General features: G+C 35.2%; 1 protein-coding gene and 1 long non-coding RNA gene across 2 annotated transcripts in view; both read left to right on the top strand.

Moving 5' to 3' along the window:
• Positions 1 to 2,293: 2,293 nt before the first annotated feature.
• Positions 2,294 to 20,119, top strand: part of ttc33 (tetratricopeptide repeat domain 33) — a 34,981-nt gene continuing 17,155 nt past the window's right edge. The window contains 3 exon segments of the mRNA NM_001002722.1: positions 2,294 to 2,374; positions 4,217 to 4,441; positions 19,539 to 19,620. Of these exon segments, the coding sequence (NP_001002722.1) occupies positions 4,218 to 4,441; positions 19,539 to 19,620 (306 nt within the window). The 5' untranslated portion in view covers positions 2,294 to 2,374; position 4,217.
• LOC147844049 (uncharacterized) lies at positions 10,368 to 16,035 on the top strand. The gene is made up of 2 exons (XR_015491417.1): positions 10,368 to 13,400; positions 14,456 to 16,035. It is a non-coding gene; the product is annotated as an uncharacterized LOC147844049 (long non-coding RNA).

Genomic DNA, 20,119 nt, shown 5'->3' with positions numbered 1-20,119 from the left:
AAAGAATGTTTTAGAAAGTAGTCTAGATATTTGACTTGGTTTAGAAGGGGAGTGATGGTAGTTAACCAATTGCAGGTACCGTTGGAAGGGAGGAGTGTTTTTTTTTTTCTCTTTTGCACATGTAGTAAATGGAGGGCCTGGTCGAAGTCCAAAGAGATTATCACACTGAGTACATGCATGGGGATTGTCATTCGGTGACAATAGAGCTGATTGTATCAACTTTGATTTGTGATTGACTGATTGATCATCTAAGCACTATGCATATCTACTTTGTATTTGCATATTAGTCTCAGTTTTAAGAGCTGTGCCTGAAGTGTTGAATAAAGAATGAATAAACATTTAATATATGTATTTTTTAATTATTTTATTATTCATATTTTATCATGTATTGTCAGTATTTGTAGATATATGTTTTGTAACAATCATCTGTTTACCCAAAGATGCACATCAGACATTGTTGTGACTAATGATTGATTAGCAGTACAGAGCTGTCAGCAGAAGCAGCTCATGTGCACAGGGTATCCGTGATCAACGTGCAATCCAAAGGTTAATGTGCTGTCCCCTGCTCTGAAGGTTAATTGGCCGCAAAATAGTGGAGCAGTGGGATTCTTATGCAAGATTGTAACAAACAGGTTTCTTTACATTTCAACTCTGATCTTTGTTCCACATTTCGGCTTAAAGACAAGGTTACAATAATGCAAATTATATAATAGTCCAGTTTAAATACATTGTAATGTTCCAAAGAAAAGGAAAGTGAGTTATCTTATATCTTATATTTTCATTCATTCATTCATTGATTCATTCACTCGTTCATTTGTTCATTCGTTCATTCATTCATTCATACATGAATATTCATCCATTCAGTTGCAACCCAGTATTGGGAAACACCCATACACTCTTATTCACACACATACAGACAATTTAGTTTATTCAATTCTCCTACAGCGCACGTCTTTGAACTGTGGGGGAAACCAGAGCACCCAAAGGAAACCCAAGCCAACACGGGGAGAACATGCAAACTCCACACAGAAATGCCAACTGACCCAGCTGAGGCTCTAACCAGCGAGCTTTTTGCTGTGATGCAACAGCGTTACTCACTGCGCCTCAGCACCATCATATATTTTGTCTGCTCATATATATTATGCCATTTTTTTAATATAGATCTAGTTTATGGATATATAATTGCATTAAAGGTGAACATTTAATCAGTTCTGGCTTTCTTTGAGAAGCAAAACTACTACCTTGACCTTACTAGTGAATCATTATTTACAATAAGTGAATAGTGGAGTTACAGGAATGGTTTTATATTGCTATTTCTATATAATCAGTATATTTAACTAAGTACTATATCTGATGCATTCACTCACTACTTTGTACCCACAATCTGATTTTGATTGCACAGCCAATTGATTTCTTGAAAAAACATTTTCAATAATAGTGCATACAAGAAAAATACCATAGAGCAGCAGAGGTGGCCACTTTTTTTTTAGCCATTTTTGTTTTGATGTCTGTTTTGAGTGGGGTAAACTTTATTATTTTTTTTATTTTGTTGTATTTTTTTACTATGTAAGGTGACACAGTGGCTCAGTGGTTACCACTCTTGCCTCACAACAAAATCGCTGGTTCGAGTACAGCTTGGCCAGTTGGCATTTCTGTGTGTTTGCATGTTTTACCCATGTTTGTGTGGGTTTTCTCCGGGTGCTCTGGTTTCCCCCATAGTCCAAATCCTTGCAGGTGAATTGGGTAAGCTAAATTGTCTGTAGTGTATGTGTGTGAATCCGAGTGTATGGGTGTTTCCCAGCACTGGGTTGCAGCTGGAAGGGCATCTGCTGTGGAAAACATATGCTGGATAAGTTGGCGGTTCATTCCATGGTGGCAACCCCTGATAAAAAAAAAAGGAATAAGCCGAAGGAAAATAAATGAATGAATGATTACCATTTGTGGAACCACAGTTAAACTTCAAAGGTTGCACGTGCTTGGTATAACAATATCTTGGTTTATTTAGCTAGCATGGTTAATCTAGTATACTTTTTTGCAGTAAGTTAGCCTAAATCCACGGTTAATTTTGTAGGAGTTATTAATTTAATAAATAAATAAATATCATGAAATAACAAATTAGACTTGATACATATATATTTTATAAGCAAATGAGACAGTAATGTTGGTGTTTACAGAAATGAATGAGTTTCAAAACTGTCAGGCCTATCCGTTGTAAGAACGAAAACCGCCTTGTACCTTTAAGAGAGTGCTGCAGTACTTCCGGGTTAGAGGGCGGAGTGGACAAGTCCAAAACATTTGTGAGAAAACGCGAAGCTGTTGCAGAACCACGGTCTGTCATGGTGCAGTGGTGAATTATTTTGCATTTATGAACCAGGTTTGTATTTGTCGACCTCATATTTTTGTTATACGTGTTCAGACACGCGCATAACGTAAACATTATTCATGAAACTTGCTGCATAAAAGGCTTTAGTGTCTGGCGTCTTGTGTTTATGTGATTTTAGAAAGTATCAGACAGTAAATCTCATTCAAATGTAAAAAAAGCACTGTGCTACTGCAGCACACCGGCTGTTAGAGTCTGTATTTGGCTGTATTACAAGTGCACTTGACCTACTTGCAGATTGAGGCATGCTTACACCTGAAACAAACCATGCAGGTGCAAGTGTTTCTCTGAGACAGTGACTTTGAACATTCCTTTTCCTTTTTCCTGTTCTTTTGCTTACTATAGCTTAGTAATGTGGTTAGTTACTATATATTTTAAAATACGCTAATGTACTTAACGAATAATAGGTACAAATCGAATGATGGGTAAGAATAGGAATTCATCTGTAAGATATGTTGTTAGGGATATTGCATCTTTTAGATCCCAAGGTGATTAAAGAAAGGACCACGATTTGAAAACGTAAAAGACATCTATTCATGATATTTAAAAAATATAGTTCTAAAATATACTTGTGAAAATATTTTAAAAATTACTCTGTTACTTATGTGATAGTAAAATAGTTGCATTGAGATATTTGCAGTATCTGAAGCAAATTTATTAAATTATTTAAAGTGTTTATTTTAAATTATTTGACCATAAATTTGTATGGTCAATATTAATATAATATTTATTTATTATTTTAAATTCTCTGTTTACTCATTTATTTTAATCACATTTTGGCTAAAATATTGTTTAATGTATTAGCTATTGTATTAGAGCAATTCCAAGCAAATGTCAACCTTGTCATTACAAAAATTACGTTTTCACCAAAACTGAGAAACAACTTCTACATTTTTTGTGCAGGCTTGTATTTTGCAGTACTTTAAATATGCTCAAAAATGTTTCTGTCACTGTTTTTAAACTATTATATTTGATTTACCAAAGTCCGACATGTGCCAATATCACATCTGTCACAACCATAATAGAGAGCTGTCACATTCTCAATGAGATGTTTTCCTCAGAAATGCAAAAATGTCAAATAAAATTAATCATGTTTGTTTTATAGAGAGCCAACTCTTATCCTATCAGTGAGCATTGTTTCTTTTGGGTTGTGCAGTTTAATTCACAAAAATTTTACAAAGTATGTTATATACTGCAATCTCGCTAAACTCGCATGTTTTTTTCCCTCATTTAATATATAAAACGTGTACAGTTTGATATTTTTTCTGATCCCGTAACTCTGTGGTTAGTTGTTTTGGAAAGTACAGATGTGTCAATATAATGTTAACATACACTTTCTCTTATTTAAAATTATGCTATGATTTTTTTTTTTACTACAAATGTCACATCCATGATGCTGGAATTGCTCATTAATATTAGTTTATTATTTTATTTGTTCAATTATTATTTTGTTTATTTTGTTTGATTGTTTTTTTTAAAGTTACTTTAACTTCATATTATTCATATTTATATACTTTATCTTCAAACATTTCCAAAGACCCCATAGCTCTCCCCTGTTTGAAAACTCCCGCTGCAATTTATACCAACAGCTTCAGTGTTTGCCTCAGAATATTTTCTCATTTTCTTTTATTTAAAAATGTTACTGGTTTTCTACTATGCTAAACGTGTAAATGAGCAGAATCGCTGTTTATTGTGCTTACTTTTCTTGAAACCACATGTCTGTTCTGTTATTTGTTGCATTTTATTTAAGCATTCCCAACTGTTAGTCTTACGGCATCTGTTTGCATGTTTGGATAACAATAATTAATGTCATTTTTTTCTTGTTTTTTTTTTTAGGATGGCCTCCTTTGGCTGGAAGCGTAAGGTGGGGGAGAGAGTTTCCAAGCAGACGGTGCAGCAGTTTGAGCAGGACTCGGAGCAGGCGGATGAGGATGAAGTGGAGCGAGAGGGAGTTGACTGGCTGCATGTGATCAAACGGAAACGAGAGGTGCTGCTGGAGGACTGCGCTGCTAAAAGCAAGAGACTAAAGGAAGAAGGAGCCCTGCTTGCTGAACAGGACAGGTAGACCATTGTATCTGTATGCACATTCAAACCAAACCTTTAAATCCAGCAGCTTTATGTTTTAAACAAATATTCCCAATTGCCGTTTAAGGGAGAGAATAATTTTATTCAACACATTTTTAAACATAATAGTTTTAAAGTCCCTGTTAAATTAGAATGACGTTTTTAAGATGTTCATTCATTCATTTACTTTTTGGCTTAATCCTTTTCTTAATGTGGGATTGACGCAGCGGAATGAACCGCCAACTTATCTAGCTTATGTTTTACGCAGCGGATGCCCGTCCAGTCGCAACCCATCACTTGAAAAGTTTTTAAGATGTTAGTATCAGGACGTTAGTCTTAAAGGACACTTATTTTACCCCTTTTACAAGATGTAAGATAAGCCTTTGGTGTCTCCAGATTGTGTCTGCAGAGTTTCAGCTCAAAATACCCATCAGATTATTTATTATAGCCATGAGAATACGCTTCTTTTGGTGCCCGAGTACATTGCAGCTGTTTTTGTAGCCTGTGGCTTTAAATCCAATTGAGCTGCTTTTCCCTGCCTACACTTCCCCAATGCATGTATTCTTCTCATAATGTGTTACGTCAGATAAACAGCACAGTGACAGAGACAGACTCGGATGAAATATCTCGCCTCACAGCAAGAAGGTTGCTGGTTCGAGCATTGGCTGGGTCAGTTGGCCTTTCTATGTGGAGTTTGCATGTTCTCCCTGCATTTGCGTGGGTTTCCTCTGGGTGCTCCGGTTTCCCCCACAGTCCATAGACATGCGGTACAGGTGAATTGGATAAGCTAAATTGTCCGTAGTGTATGTGCGTGAATGGGTGTGTATGAATGTTTGCCAGTGATGGGTTGCGGCTAGAAGGGCATCCGCTGCGTAAAAAGCATATGCTGGATAGGTTGGCGGTTCATTAAACTGTGCAACCCCAGATTAATAAAGGTACTAAGCCGAACAGAAAATGATTTAATGAATGAATGACACCATGCAGTCATGGTGATTATAGCGGTTAAGAATTATTTTATAATTTTACTGTCTTTATTACAAACATGCTTTGTTTTAAAAACATGCACTCCGGTGCTCACCGTGACCCTAGTTCGATTCCCGCCTCACTGTCCAATACTGATCCTTCCCCTCTCTCTCCTTCCCATGCCTTCATGTCAATAATCTCTACTGTCCCAACAATAAAGGTGAAAACCCCTAGAAAATTATTATGAAAAAATAAAATTCTTATAAAAATCACAGAGAGTTGTAAAAAATATTTTAACCCAAATGTTTTACAAAAGTTGATTTTCATCATAGGTGCCCTTTAATCTATTTATAAGCTACAAAACAGTGACAAAATTCACATTTAGAAAAGATAAACCTCCAAAGCTTGCAGTTTGTCTCTTCTGTCTAAATGAATCTATTTTTGACATCACCTCATACTTCAGTTTCTTATTAAATTTTCTAACCAATAATGCTTTTTATTTTTTGTGTTTGAGCTTAAGCACTCTCATTGGCAGAGCTGTGATAAAACAAAACACTATTTGCTTTTTTTTTAAGGGGAGGCCTTACTTTGTATCCCACCTTTTCTTCATGTTTCAGTTAAATATATGTCAAACATTGAATAATAATGCCCATTTCAAAGCACATTACAGGACCTTTGATAACTAATTTTGAATCACTAATTTATTTAGTTCTTGCCATGATGAGAGTACACAATATTTTCTACTTATTTTGCTAAATACTAGTATACAGCATAAAAAGCAATTTAAAAGCACAACTAGGTTAGTTATTTTAACTAGGTAATTTAGGTTAATTACGCAAGTTATTGGACAAAAATATTTTGTTCTGTAAACAGTAAAAATGTTTTTAAATAATATTAATAATAATATTTTAACAATATTAATAATTTTATTTTATTAATATTTAATAATTGCTTAATTTGTTAAAAACTTTTTTATTCTAGTCAAACGAAAAGAAATAAGGCTTTCTCCACAAATAGAAAATGTTTTAGGAAACTGTGCAAATTTCGTTTTTCTGTTAAACTTCACTTGGGAAATATTTCAATGATATATTTACAAAAGGTGCTAATAATCTTCCCTTCAGTATTCAGTCATACAACATAGCTAGTTGTTTATTTTTCCTTGTTGCCATCTTAAGCATTACATGGAGTTTGAGTCAATAAGTGAGTCAGTGAGATGATATCATAAAGTTTTCCACAGTTTTGTGAACAAACCACGGTAATCAACTCTCTATGCTGGTATAAATCCTTTTTAAAATTGTACACCACTATTGTATTCACAGTAAGACCTTGATTTATTTTGAAAAGAATTAATACTTTTTTTTAAGGAGAGATGCATTAAATTGATCAAACTATTATAAAACATTTATTTCTATAATTTATTTAAAAATGTATATTTTTAAAAAATTTTTTTTTCGAACTTTCTGTTCCTTAACAAATCCACAAAAGAGAACTGCTTTCAGCATGATATAAATAAAAAAAGTTTTTTGAGCTCTGAATCACCATATTGTGATGATTTCTAAAGGATTATGTGAGACTAAAGACTGAGCAAAAGAGATTTCTTAAAAAAAAAAAAAAAAACATTTAATTAAATCTTACTGACCCTTACGGTTACTGTATACAGAAAAAGTATCTCTTTCACACAGACACAAACACACACACTATGGTATGACACTGATATCCTGCTTTTGAACAGAGAGCTGTATTCTTGATTTGAAAAGACAAGTCATGTAATCTGATACATCTGCACATGAAAACCTTCTCTCATGCTACCTGATTTTCAGTAAGTCTGTCAGCTTTTTACAGTTTTGAGTCAAATGCCAGACAATACTCTTCCAGGAAAAAATGATAGCTGTTTTGCCTTTACGGTTATTCATCTGTTGTTATTTAATCGGGTCCATGCATTGGCCAGCAACACAACGAAGCTTTTATATTCAATGATTTTAACAGTTCTTAGAGTTTTCAGCCAAGAAGGTATGAGGCTGCTCTGAGGTTATCACATTTAGCAGCATCGCATTCATCCAGCAGATGGGGCTGTGGGTTTGCAGTGGACTTGCTGCATGTCATTGTCACTTTATTAAACAAGGAATAGTTCTGTAAAATGTGCTGTCTCTTTGAACAGACCTGAAATCTTGTGCATACGTTGTATGGAGTGTGATACTGTACCTTTCTTTGTGCACATTTTAAAGCTCAGATCCTCATAGAAACCTCTGAACGTTTTTGAGTTTAATAATGGGGTTTACTTGTTGTTTTAAGATCATTGACTTTCAGCTATGCATTTGCCATATTAATATTCTTTTAAGAAACAATGCTTTTATTGGCAAAGGTTTCATTATTTTTATTAAAGAATTCAGCAAATGATTTATTGCAATTTTACCCTTTTATAATGAAAATCAAGTAACTTCACAAAGCAAACTTTGTACTTTGTTTCATGTTTTAAGAGCATAAATAATCAATTTAATTTCTTTCTATTAATGACATTGGATGTCGTTAATTCATTTGTAGAGGCCTAGACAGGAGTTCAGTGGAGCTTTTGTAGACGCTGAACATTTTAGCACTCCAATGGCACTTTCAGTTTTCGCATGTCTGTGAAAAGCTCAACCGATGATCATGAAGTGAGACTGAGCTCAATCTTGATGCTCCAGATTGCGCTTTCTACTTAAGCTATTTATTTTCTAAATAAAATAATTATTTTATTGTTTAATATGCACTTTGTTTCTGCAGTCTGCATTTTTTTATGAGTCAGTGGAGCAGTTTTGTTTCTATAAGTGTTGAAATGTTCTTCATTTCTGAGTGGGTGTTACAAAGACAAGACAGAGAGGGAAAAAGAGGCTTCTATCTCATGCTTCTCATCTTTTTATCACTTAACCGGACCAATAAGTCAAATTAGGCCACTTGTGTTTTCATGTCCAAAGAATGGCTTTATACGTCATAACCAGCAAGAGCTTGGAAAAGATAAAAGAGTAGCTTGAATTTACTGGAAGACGGATTAGACACAAGCTGCTGTTATTGTGTTTTTTTCCCTATGAAGCATTAACAAGTCCACGAGAGGTCAGGTTAAAGTGTCACTCTGCAATTTTACCACCTTCTACTTTTCTTCTTTTCTTCATAGCTCAGTGTCTCCATCCTTGTTTGGATTTCTTTTAGAGCTGCCTCTTAAATGCTTTTTGATGGCATGATTAAGCAGCACTTTGGCTCTAACTGTGTGATAGCAAGCAGTAGACCACTGCCAAACATTATGTGATTACCGTAGCGTTTCAGCAATGTTGGTTGCACCTGCTTTTTTAGAGTAGTTAACGGGAGGCTGGATGTTGTCTGGCAGAAATGTGATGATGCCCGCAAGGCTTTGAAAGCAGCTGGTCCTTGGTGGGATGCTGAATTTATTTATTGGCAGATCAAGTCGAGAAAATGACAGGGCCACAAGCTTTAGTGTTTATGTATAATTACCCCTGTGGCTCTCAGTTGCTGAAGGACCGTTTGTCCCTATAGTGCTCTTTGGCTCCAGATTTGTTGTTTTGCATGTGGCCATGAGAGTTTTACAGCTGTGCTTGTGAAATATATTAGATAAATGTGCAATGAGTGTAAAATCATTGATTATACTGATTGCTAGGTGAAGAAACATTTAAGCGTTTAGGTGCAAATAACATGCATTGTAGAACATGTACACAATACGTATGTAGCTAAAAGGCTAAGCTAAAAGGCTCTCAGTTATGACAGATAAAATTGAACTTACTAACGATTACAAACTTAGTTGACTAATGTTGGTTGTGGGAAACGCACCATGTTATGTCAGACAAGTGTGTCATGCAATAAATAGAATTTAATCCAAAATATTGCCTTGAGGCAGATCTATGTGGTGTATAGTCTTGAAGGCGACCTGTTATAGCCCTTTTTACAAGATGTAAAATAGGTCTCTGATGTCCCTAGAGTGTGTATGTAAAGTTTCAGCTCAAAATACCCCACAAATATTATTTTATAACTCTTTGAAACTGCCCTTTTTAGGCTTTGAACCAAACTGTGACATTTTGGTGACCATCACTTTAAATTCAAATAAGATTTTTTCCCCAGCCCTCTTTTCAAGAGGCCAGAGCTACAAATGCCTATGTATCAGCATAGTGGCTGATTTAAAAAGAAGACTAACATCTCCATTGAGGGAGAGATGGTCACTAATAGGAGGGGCTTTCCCCCTCTGATGGCATGTACAAAAGGAAAATGTCAGTGAAAGTATTTATGCAGTCTGTTTTTATAAAATGTAATTACAAAAAATAAAAACTAATACATTTTTATGATTAGAGGCTGGCTATATTCACACATTGTTGCCACACAACTGTGTTTAAACCCCTTGTAAAAGTAATTTTTGAATAATAGTTGCCTTTTAAATATGCTTTATACTGAAAGCTCATGTGTTGGCATGATGCCAGAAATGGATGTTACATATCCATATTTCTATGGCCAAGATGTATTTTAAAAGTTTTTTGACGACTGTCTTTTTTGTGTGTTTATTATGTTATTAAGCTCAAAGCATTAATTACATTTATATATTATTTATACAATGTTTTCTTTAGTGTGGATTGCATTGGATGATGATTATCACTGTGTTGCTTTTTTCCAGCCTATTTCTAAGTTATTTTGACTTATCGTCAAAGGAAATAACTTCAAAGCCATTTAATAAGTTTCTTGTACCTTACTTGTGCACAAGTTTAAGCACACGTTTTGTTGGATTTATTTTATATGCATTCTGTTTGAATTTTTTTCTTTTAGACTCAAAGTTAATGGCTAGAAGCTGTAAACTTATCATAGTTTACTAACATTTGCTGTATTTGAATTCGCTGCTATATTTAATGCCCAAAAAGTATGCTTTAGCCTATTTGGCTGCGATAGTCGCTGCTAAAAAGAGAGCAAGGGAGAGAACATAATGTTCAATTTAGTAGTAATGTTAATTATTTGCAATGCCGGAAAAAAACAAATTGTTAATAGGGAACATGCTGATAATCCAGCTTTGTGCATACATAACATTTATTGTGTGCTGTTTTTGCTAGATTTCGTTTGTGGAAATGATATTTGCATAATTTTAATAGTAGTTATTTATGCTCACATGATGGTTTTATGGCATGAATTTGAATTATACCTGACCTGTAGTCACTTTTTTTTTTCCAAATCTATGTTTTTTTCCATTTGAGAAACTCCTCATTCTGAATGGCAACAGTATTTACAGTGGTACAGATGTTACAGCAGGTAACTTGAGGTGACACTTTTTTTTAGCTTTAAAAAAAAAAAAAAGAAGCACTTTACCATCCTTGTCTAGTATAGCCATGGTCATTGGCGATATTGCCTAAAATGGCACTAGCTAATGCTTTACACCAATAAGTGAAAACCCAGCAGCCCCTGAAGAGGCGTGTTGCCCCTGGCGACTTTTATAATCAAGTTTTTTGGAGAATAAATGGATTGTGATGAGGAAATTACATGGAGCTGGAGGACAGTGGTTATACAGGTCAGCAAAATGCTCTCAATGAGACTGCATTTCAAGTTTCTGTTCTGTTCAGTTCTATAACTGAAAGGTTGTGAGGTAAAGCAGCGTTTGAATCATACTGTATTTGCTCCGGGATATAAATGCTGTATTTTTACCAACAGCCACATCTTGCATTGAAGATGCTGTATATTTCTAAGCCAAAATAACAAGTTAATTTCTTGAGCTTCATGGGAGTTTTGAAAGTTGGTTTTTCTCAGAAGTTGCTTACTTTGCCATTTAACCCCAAGTCCTTTTAGTCATCCCAGTATTAACATGGCTTTCGGTTTGATTGTTTCTTTTATTTTTTGGTGGGCCTTTCTTTCTCACAAACCTCCACACTAGTTCGATTGAGGCTTAGTAAATGATTTTTTTTTTAAAAATGTTTGCATATTGATGGACTACAGTTCTACAGTAACGTCATAGTACAACACTTTAACCTTGTTAATATATGGAAATAAATAATTTGTATACTTCTCTATTATAACTTTTATTCATGTGGCTTCAGTGTAAACAAGTTGAAAATTGTATTTTTATGTCAGTCTAACTCAGAATTAAATCTTAAATTGCCTGTTTGATTTACTTTTGGTATACATCATGAGGTAATTTATAAGTTATATTAAATGTAGTACAGTATTAGTCATAACGGAGCAAAAATATTTTGTCATTTTGTCAAAAAATGTGATTTTATTCTATAGGGCTTTATACAATGCAGATTGTGTCAATCAGATTTAGTGAGATAAACTGGGAATCCATTATTAGTATCTGTGAAGTTTCATTGAATTGTGTTAAGTTTAATTGAGCAATAAGCAATACGCAGGAGACAGCAATGTTGTTTTTCAGGTCAAGTCAGTTCGGTGATGATTCAAGTATTATTAACAAGCATTTTAATGTTACAGGATGTTGTTCAGATAAGCCAAAGGTGTCAGTGGTACGAAATCCAAACTCCATTAGGTGACAGAAATGAAAAAAAGACATTGTAGGGCCCCCTTTCCTCTGTACAAGCGATTAACGAAAGTAATCTGGAGTTTAGCCAGAAGTAGGTGACTTGATTATCAGTGGCCTATATAACATTATTTCATATTATTGCGTGCACTGCGGTTTAGTTTTAGGAAAGTGTGATTACGGGTCTACATTTTTAAAAAACGCATGTGAACAACCTCTTAATCCTTGTCTCGATGATGATCACTAAGTTGTCTCTGATGAAAAGTGACAGGACAGATGGTTTGTGTCTCATGTCACTAATGTTGACACATGTCGAAGCTTTTCCGCTATTAGTGGAGCTATTTCCTGGATGACATTCATTTCAAGTTCAACTGACCTGCAATACTTCATTAAGCGGGATGAAATGAGACCATTCGCAAGTTTCCATTGCATATTATTACGATTATAGATGTCTATACATCTCCATTTGAGATTCTGAAAGTGCTGAAAGGTCAACCCAGGATTTTTGGGAACAAATAACCGAAAAAACAAAAGTGGGTGTCTTATTATCCAATCAGCATATTCTTCATGCTTCGCTGAACTTTAAACTCATTGTCTCTCTGATTAATTTGTTCTGTGTTTTTGATTAACGTAATCTGGGATATTAAGATTTAATGCTTGAATGTTATTAAATTCCTCAGTGGTCACATTTTTTTGCTTTCTTCAATTTAAAGCCAATGAGTTTCCAGGGGGTTAATAAAACATTGACGGCCCGGCAGGGAAAGTTGAGGACATAGTTACATGGAAGCGTCATGGTGTCACTTATGTTAAGGATGACGTTTACAGTGAATAACATCTCTCAGCTTGACGTGACTTCTGGCTCAAAATTGCTGTAAGTGTCCCAGCATCCTCATGAATGAAATGATGGGTTTTCCAGACATTATAGTGATTGATTCTGTGCCATCACATTGTACTGTGATATTGTAGATGTTTGCTTATTGCATTATTGGCTGTTTGCAATTCAAGCGATTATTACTAATTTAGATTTTCTTCTTGGTTTAACTCGTATAGGCCAACTTCATACATTTTACTAACTGTAAGTAGCTTTTTGACTACATGTCAGTCGGTGGTCATTAGAGTGGACTCAGTCCCAAAAAAAAAATAGCACTTTATTTATTTTGATGAAAACTTAACAGACTACCCCCTCACCATTATACCATCACCGGCCTGAACCATTGATAAAAAGCAGGATGGATCCATGCTTTCATGTTGTTGATGCCAAATTCTAACCCTACCATCCGAATGTCGCAGCAGAAATCTTAGAGACTCATCAGAACAGGCTACGTTTTTACAACCTTCTAATGTCCAATTGTGGTGAGCCTGTGTGAATTGTAGCCTCAGTTTCCTGTTTTTAGCTGACAGGAGTGGCACCCGATGTGGTCTTCTGCAGCTGTAGCCCATCCGCCTCAAGGTTGGACATGTTGTGCGTTCAGAGATGCTCTTCTGCAGACCTCTGTTGTATTGAGTGTAGGGTTGTAACGGTATGAATTTTTTACGGTATGATAATCGTCTAAAACAATACCACGGTTTGACGGTTTCGCGGTATACGGTATGTTACAAATGTTACAAAATAATAGAACAGTGAAGCAAATTTGACTTTTTCCAAATGATATATTTTCAGTTACTATAAACAACACCACTTACAATGAACAAATAAAAAAATAAGAAAATAATAAATAATGTGTCAAAGTCCAAATAAAGTCCAAATAAACATGGTGCAAATCCTCAGTAAAAAAATAGATATAAATATTTACTATACTATAAATAGTTACATAACGAAACTAGATTCAATATGGAACATCCTTAGGTTTTATGTGCCAGCATGGATATGGTTGTCTGTGGATATGGATTTGGATATGGTTGTCTGCAATGCAGACAAACAGCTGCACCTTCATTTGCGTCTTTTGAAAACAGCAAGAGCAGCAGTTCTTCTTTGCTGTGTCACTGTTTTGTCATGTTTCTGTGCTGCTGTGCATGTAAAAGTACTTAGTATGAGAATTATTTCATGCAAAACTTTTTTTTTTGCGTTTTATTTAGCCGCGCATAAATGTATGCCTATCTCTCATTCCTTGTTGTTCAAAAAGCTCGCTGTTGGTCCACAAACAAAAGCGAAACCTATGCTTATTGGTTGTGATATAGCGGGTTTGAACCAATCTGGGCATGGAGGAGGGACAATGCATCAATGTATCATGTCTGGTTTGTCCGGAGACACAGTGACGAGCGTTTCTTTGTCAAATCAGCGTTGTCAAATTTTGATGACGTAACCGCACTGATTCCGGAGCCTCTGAAAGTCCGCGAATGTGGATTCTCTTCTTTATGCCAATCTTTGAATTGTATGAATCGGATCAGCGGATCAAAAGTTATTAAACATTTAAGAGCAATACTTATTTTTAGCCGCGGGCGGCTGTCTCGGTCTTTAAGGGTTAAAACCGTTGATATGCAATTGTTCATGGTATGATAATCGTGCACGTTCAAATCGTGGTAGACCGTCATACCGGTATATTGTTACAACCCTAATTGAGTGGTTATTTAAGTTACTGTTGTCTTTCTATCAGCTCAAACCTCTGGCCATTTTCCTCTGACCTCTGGCATCAACAAGGCATTTTCGCTCACAGAACTACCGCTCGCTGGAATAATAGGGTTGGGCGATGTCGACCAATTTGGCATCGTACGATGACTAATGTGAAACATCGCGATGGACGATGGCATCGTCATCATGTGAAAAGCAGGGCGGTGTTTGACAGAGTGCGTGCTACGTGTCTGAAGAGCGAGGAGGGATCTGGGGGTGAGAAGGGTGCGAGACTTATTTGAGGACCGTGAGGAAGATGCACGATTTCATAGTTCATAGTTTAAATGCATAGAGACTCCCTGAACTTTCGGGATACATGGGATGTCTGAATATCACAATTAAAAACTATAGTGAGACACGATCCAGCGGTACATCCTTGATAAACTGTCCGACGTGCACTGATCTCTGGAGCTCAGAGGAGTGCATGACAGTGTGTGGCTGTGTCTGTGGTCACGTGATGTGCGTTTTCAGAGGACGGAGGGCTGTTCAGAAATGCTAGGTAAAACACAGTGTAGATGTGGATCATTTTCGTTCTACAAATGTCATTTTAACACTAAGACGTCAGTGTAAACTGAGCCTGAGTGTGTATTTTTGCGACGGGGGCGGGACGGAGGATCGGCGATGCCGTCTATTGGCCATTGGCGATGGACGATGGCATCGTCTATCGTTTCAACCCAACTGGATAATTTCTCTTTTTTTGGACCATTCTCTTTAAAACCTAAAGATGGTTGTGCGTGAAAATCCCAGTAGATCAGCAATTTCTGAAATACTCAGACCAGCCCGTCTGACATCAATAACCATGCCATGTTCAGAATCACTTATATTACCTTTCTTCTCCAATCTGATGCTCAGTTTGTACTGCAGCAGCTCATCTTGACCATGCCTAAATGCATTGAGTTGCTGCCATGTAATTGGCTGATTAGACATTTGCATTAACGAGCAGTTGGACAAGTGTTCACAATGAAGTCACATGACAAGAAATCTGATATTTCAATTACTATTGCTCATAAAAAAAGGTCTAGATCTGAGATTAAGGTGTCAGATTCGAAGGTGACATCCATAAACCATAACCAAAACCAGATGGCATATGTGTCATATGCTAGTTAAAAAAAATCACCTTTGGGTCACATTCCAACATTTTTAGAACTGAATGGTGCTAATAGTCAAGCAGTCATCAGACTTCAAGCTCAACCGGGTTACATTTGCTGCTGCAACTCTACAGATTGGGGGGTTCTCAATATTGGTTTTGGAGAGCTGGTGTCCTGCAAAGTTTAGTTCCAACCCCAATCAAACACACCTGGGATAGCTAATCTAGCTTTTACTAGTCTATCTAGAAACATCCTAGCAGGTGTGTTGAGGTAAGTTGTAGCTAAAATCTGCTGGACATCAGACCTCCAGGACCGAGTTTGAGAACATCCAGTTCAGTGTTGTGTTTGAGTGTGTGTAATTTATTGTGTTGCTGTCTAACACGGATACAGGGCAGATGCTAAAAGATCATGTAGACTCTTATTAAATGTGGGATTTATTTATGAACAGCATTCTCAGATTATTTCTGAGACTCATTTTTCTTGTTTTGAGTAAGTGCTTTCTTTATGTGAGCCGTCATACAAAACATTTGTGGTTTCACAAAAACCACACCCAAACACATTTTGTCACATGCCATACTGTACATGTATTTTTTTAGGCAATTGAAAATGGCAAGATATTTTCACACATGCCTGCACAAGCATACTTTTAGAGATTGTGTTTGTCTCATTTAAAATGACAGCTGGCTGACCTTTGTGCCCACACAATTTTGTTCAATATATTGAATGGCACTGTTCAAATTATTTATACAAATACATATGGTTCGCCATGTAGTATCAATTTGCGGTTTATTTATAGACATACTAATTTGCCTAATCAGCTTTGAAGTGTGACAGGACGTTGCACCGTTGCTCATACCTACGCCTACTTTTGCAGGTACAGTAACACTATGTACTTTTTCTCTTTCCAAAGCTTATGACGTGTTTCACAATCACGTACCTGAAAAACATCTAGTAAATTCTTCTCAAATGACTTTGCTTTATTTCCTGTCCTTTCCTGGAGGGTAATTTGATACATTCCTTCATAGCCCTTATCAGATCAATTACCACATGTCTTAAAAAGTCATCCCTGCGTATTATTAGCATGATAAACACATATATGGCACAGTTTAAGAAGCTGGATGTTTTTATGGACCCCCAGAGAAAAAAAAAAAACGGCGTGTTGTACTTGCACAGCTGTATGTTCAGCAGCACTAGCGTCATTTCTGGGTTAATACAGGGAGTTCATTTTGTGAAAAATTACAGGATGTTGGAAAGTCTAAAAATTCTTTATTTTAGTATATTAATATGTTAACAATGTCTGACCTTTATGACAAGCATTTTCAAAAGTGACGGATTTTGAAATTTGAACCTCACACTTTAACCATTAATGACGCAGGTGCAGTAATTGCTTTGGTTTTCTTAGAAAGCTGTATTTTTTGACAAAATCGTCCAGGCACAAAATTTACCTGCAAACTGCTGATCTGTTATTTACACAGTTTATTTTAGTTAACCAGGAATCTATTCAAAACAAGCAGAGCAAAGGAAAGCTGACTTGATAACACTGGTCAGGTGTTTGCTTCCTCAAACCCAGCCTGATTGTTTACAAAATTATATACATAATACTAAAAACATGCTAAGATTCTAAAAACTGTCTGGTTGTTCTAGTGTCAGATAAGAGTTATCTGACACTAGAATCTTTTGCTTCTTTTATTCGGTTTTAGGGTTTTATTTTAGGAAAAGTTATGACTCATTTCCCCTTTTCCCCAAGAACATTCCTTTGTGTACTATAACATTTATTTTTTTATGACGTAAGCATCTGTAATATTTATCTAAAGGTTAAAGGCAAACAGCTCTAAATTGTACTGCAGTTATAAGAGATTATGTTCTCCTTTTAGTAGTGTTCATTTGTAGTAAAAAAAAAAAACATCAGTTTTTCTTTGACGAGATATTAAAACACATTTATAATATTTTGTAAGTTTTAAGGTCAAAATTATTATCCTCTTTAAGTGTTATTTTTTCCATAGTCTACAAAACAAACCATTGTTATACAATGACTTGCCAAATTACCCTAACCTGCCTAGTTAACCTAATTAACCTAGTTTAGTCTTTAAATGTCACTTTAAGCTGTAGAAGTGTCTTGAAAAATATCTAGTAAATATAATGTGCTGTCATCATTCATTCATTCATTCATTTTCTTTTCAGCTTAGTCCCTTTATTAAACCGGGGTCACCACAGTTGAATGAACCGCCGACTTATCCAGGATATGTTTTATGTACTGTCATCATGGCAAAGATGAAATAAATCAGCTATTAGAAATGAGTTATTAAAGTTATTATGTTTACAAATGTGTTGAAAAAAATTCTGACATATATATTTATATATATATATATATATATATATATATATATATATATATATATATATATATATATATATATATATATATATATATATATATATATATATATATATATATATTTATATATATATATATATATATATATATATATATATATATATATATATATATATATATATATATATATATTCAATTCAGCTTAAGCTTAAGCAGCTTCACATAAATGGTCATAGCAATTGGAACAGAGTAGTTCAGTTTTTAATGTTTCAGTTCAGTTCAGTTTAGCTCATGCAGTTCAGTGTGGTTTAAAATCATTTCTGAGAGTCCAAACACTGAAAAGCAAATTCATCTATGGGTATCTCTACTCTCTCTATATATATATTGTAAAACCCAACAGTCAACTTTATCAAATGAAATGAGTGCAGTTAACTCAACATTGACTAAAAGTTAATTCTACTCCTTTAAAAAGAGTTTTGAACTCAGTGTTGAAGGTAATGAGTTAATTAAATACCTCATTATGTCAACTTAAATGAATTAAGTTCACAGTACTCGTATAGATTAGTTTTTTAATGGTTTCCTCAAACAGTTTGAGTTGCCTTAACTTATTAGGTTTTACAGGACTCAGTTAGTTTGATTTTTCTTGATTTATATGGTTTTACTGTGCTCAAATTGCTTCATTTATTCAAATGGATTAAGTTCACAGTACTCATTAGGATTAGATTTTTGAACTTAAATGGTTTGCTGCAATCGGTTTCCTCAAATGGTTTGAGTTACCTTAACTTTTGGGGTTTTACAGTGTATACACACACACACACACACACACACACACACACATTCCCGATCAAAGGTTTGGGGTCAGTAGAATTTTTTAAATGTTTTAAAATAAGCTTATCCTGCCCACCAAAGATGCATTTGTTTAACAACAACAACAACAACAAAAAAATACAGTACAAATTGTATTTTAATAAATATTTTTTGCAAATTTTCACATTTAATAAATCCTGCTTTGATGAACAGAATAATTAAAAAAAAAAACATGAAAAAAAGACGCCAAATATTGTCACAGTTTAAGTGGTTGTTCACCAAAAAATGAAAAATGCTTTATATTTACACACTAGGCCATCAAAGATGTTGTCCACCCCCTTCCCTTTTTTTAGTAAAACATTAAAGATGATTTTAAGTTGAAACTGGGAACTAAGTGATTCATAAAAAGCCAAGGGCTTCCAGCAGTTTTAGGGTCAAAAAGAAAAAATATATATACTAGTGTCATATGAAGTGAAACGGATCATTATTTGCAGCATTATTAGCTTTAATCCATAGTTTACCAGATAAACTTTTTGTTTGAGTTTTAGTAAAATATATACATACTTATTTTCCATTTATTATAACAGATTTATGCATGCTCTATACTGTAGCTATGAGCTGTAATTGCAGATTGATTTCACGGTTTAAACGAATGAAGTGACCTGCTGCTTCCAGGGATTACATGTATGAAGTATGATACATGTGTTTATGTGTGTTTCCTGTGTGTGAATATGAACAAACTGTAGTTCTTATGTGCAGTGTTGATATTTTAAATAATTTTTTTTCTGCATGTGTGCTTGCTGTAGGAACTGGGAGGCATTGAAGAAGTGGGACGAGGCAGTTCAGCTCACACCAGAGGATGCCGTGTTGTATGAGATGAAGTCCCAGGTGAAAACAGAAAGTCACTTAAGTTCACAGACAGTGTTAAATTGATGTTAATGTAAGTGGCAAGTCTGCAATAGTGGAGTATCCTGCAGATGTAGAGACACCCAGCTGTTGTGCTGACACACACTTTTCCTCTCCTCTGCTTTTCTCACTGACTGCTATTTTCATTTCCTCCTCCCCAAGTTTCACTCTGCAAACTCACTCCTTATCTGTGGCTTTTTAACAGAACATTTTGACATTAGGGTTTTTTTTATTTACTTCTCCTTTCATCCAGTTGTGTGCGGGTACCGCACAAACTGTATCTCAAAGACAGAACACTATGGACATACTGTACCTCTCCTTTACTCTGGATGGATTTATTAATCCTCGAGAACACTGCAGATTTTAAATAGCAGTCCTGAGAATGATGCCTACATCAGCATAAATTAACAGTGCTATTTAGCAGATGCTTTCCTGTGTGTTAGTGTAGGGAATGCCCCACTGGGTTTAAGTGTCTTGCTTA

The sequence above is a fragment of the Danio rerio genome, chromosome 5 (genome assembly GCF_052040795.2).
Source record: "Danio rerio strain M-AB ecotype USA chromosome 5, GRCz13ab, whole genome shotgun sequence".
In the NCBI taxonomy this organism is placed as follows: Eukaryota; Metazoa; Chordata; class Actinopteri; order Cypriniformes; family Danionidae; genus Danio; species Danio rerio.
This window is presented reverse-complemented; position numbering and strand designations above follow the sequence as displayed.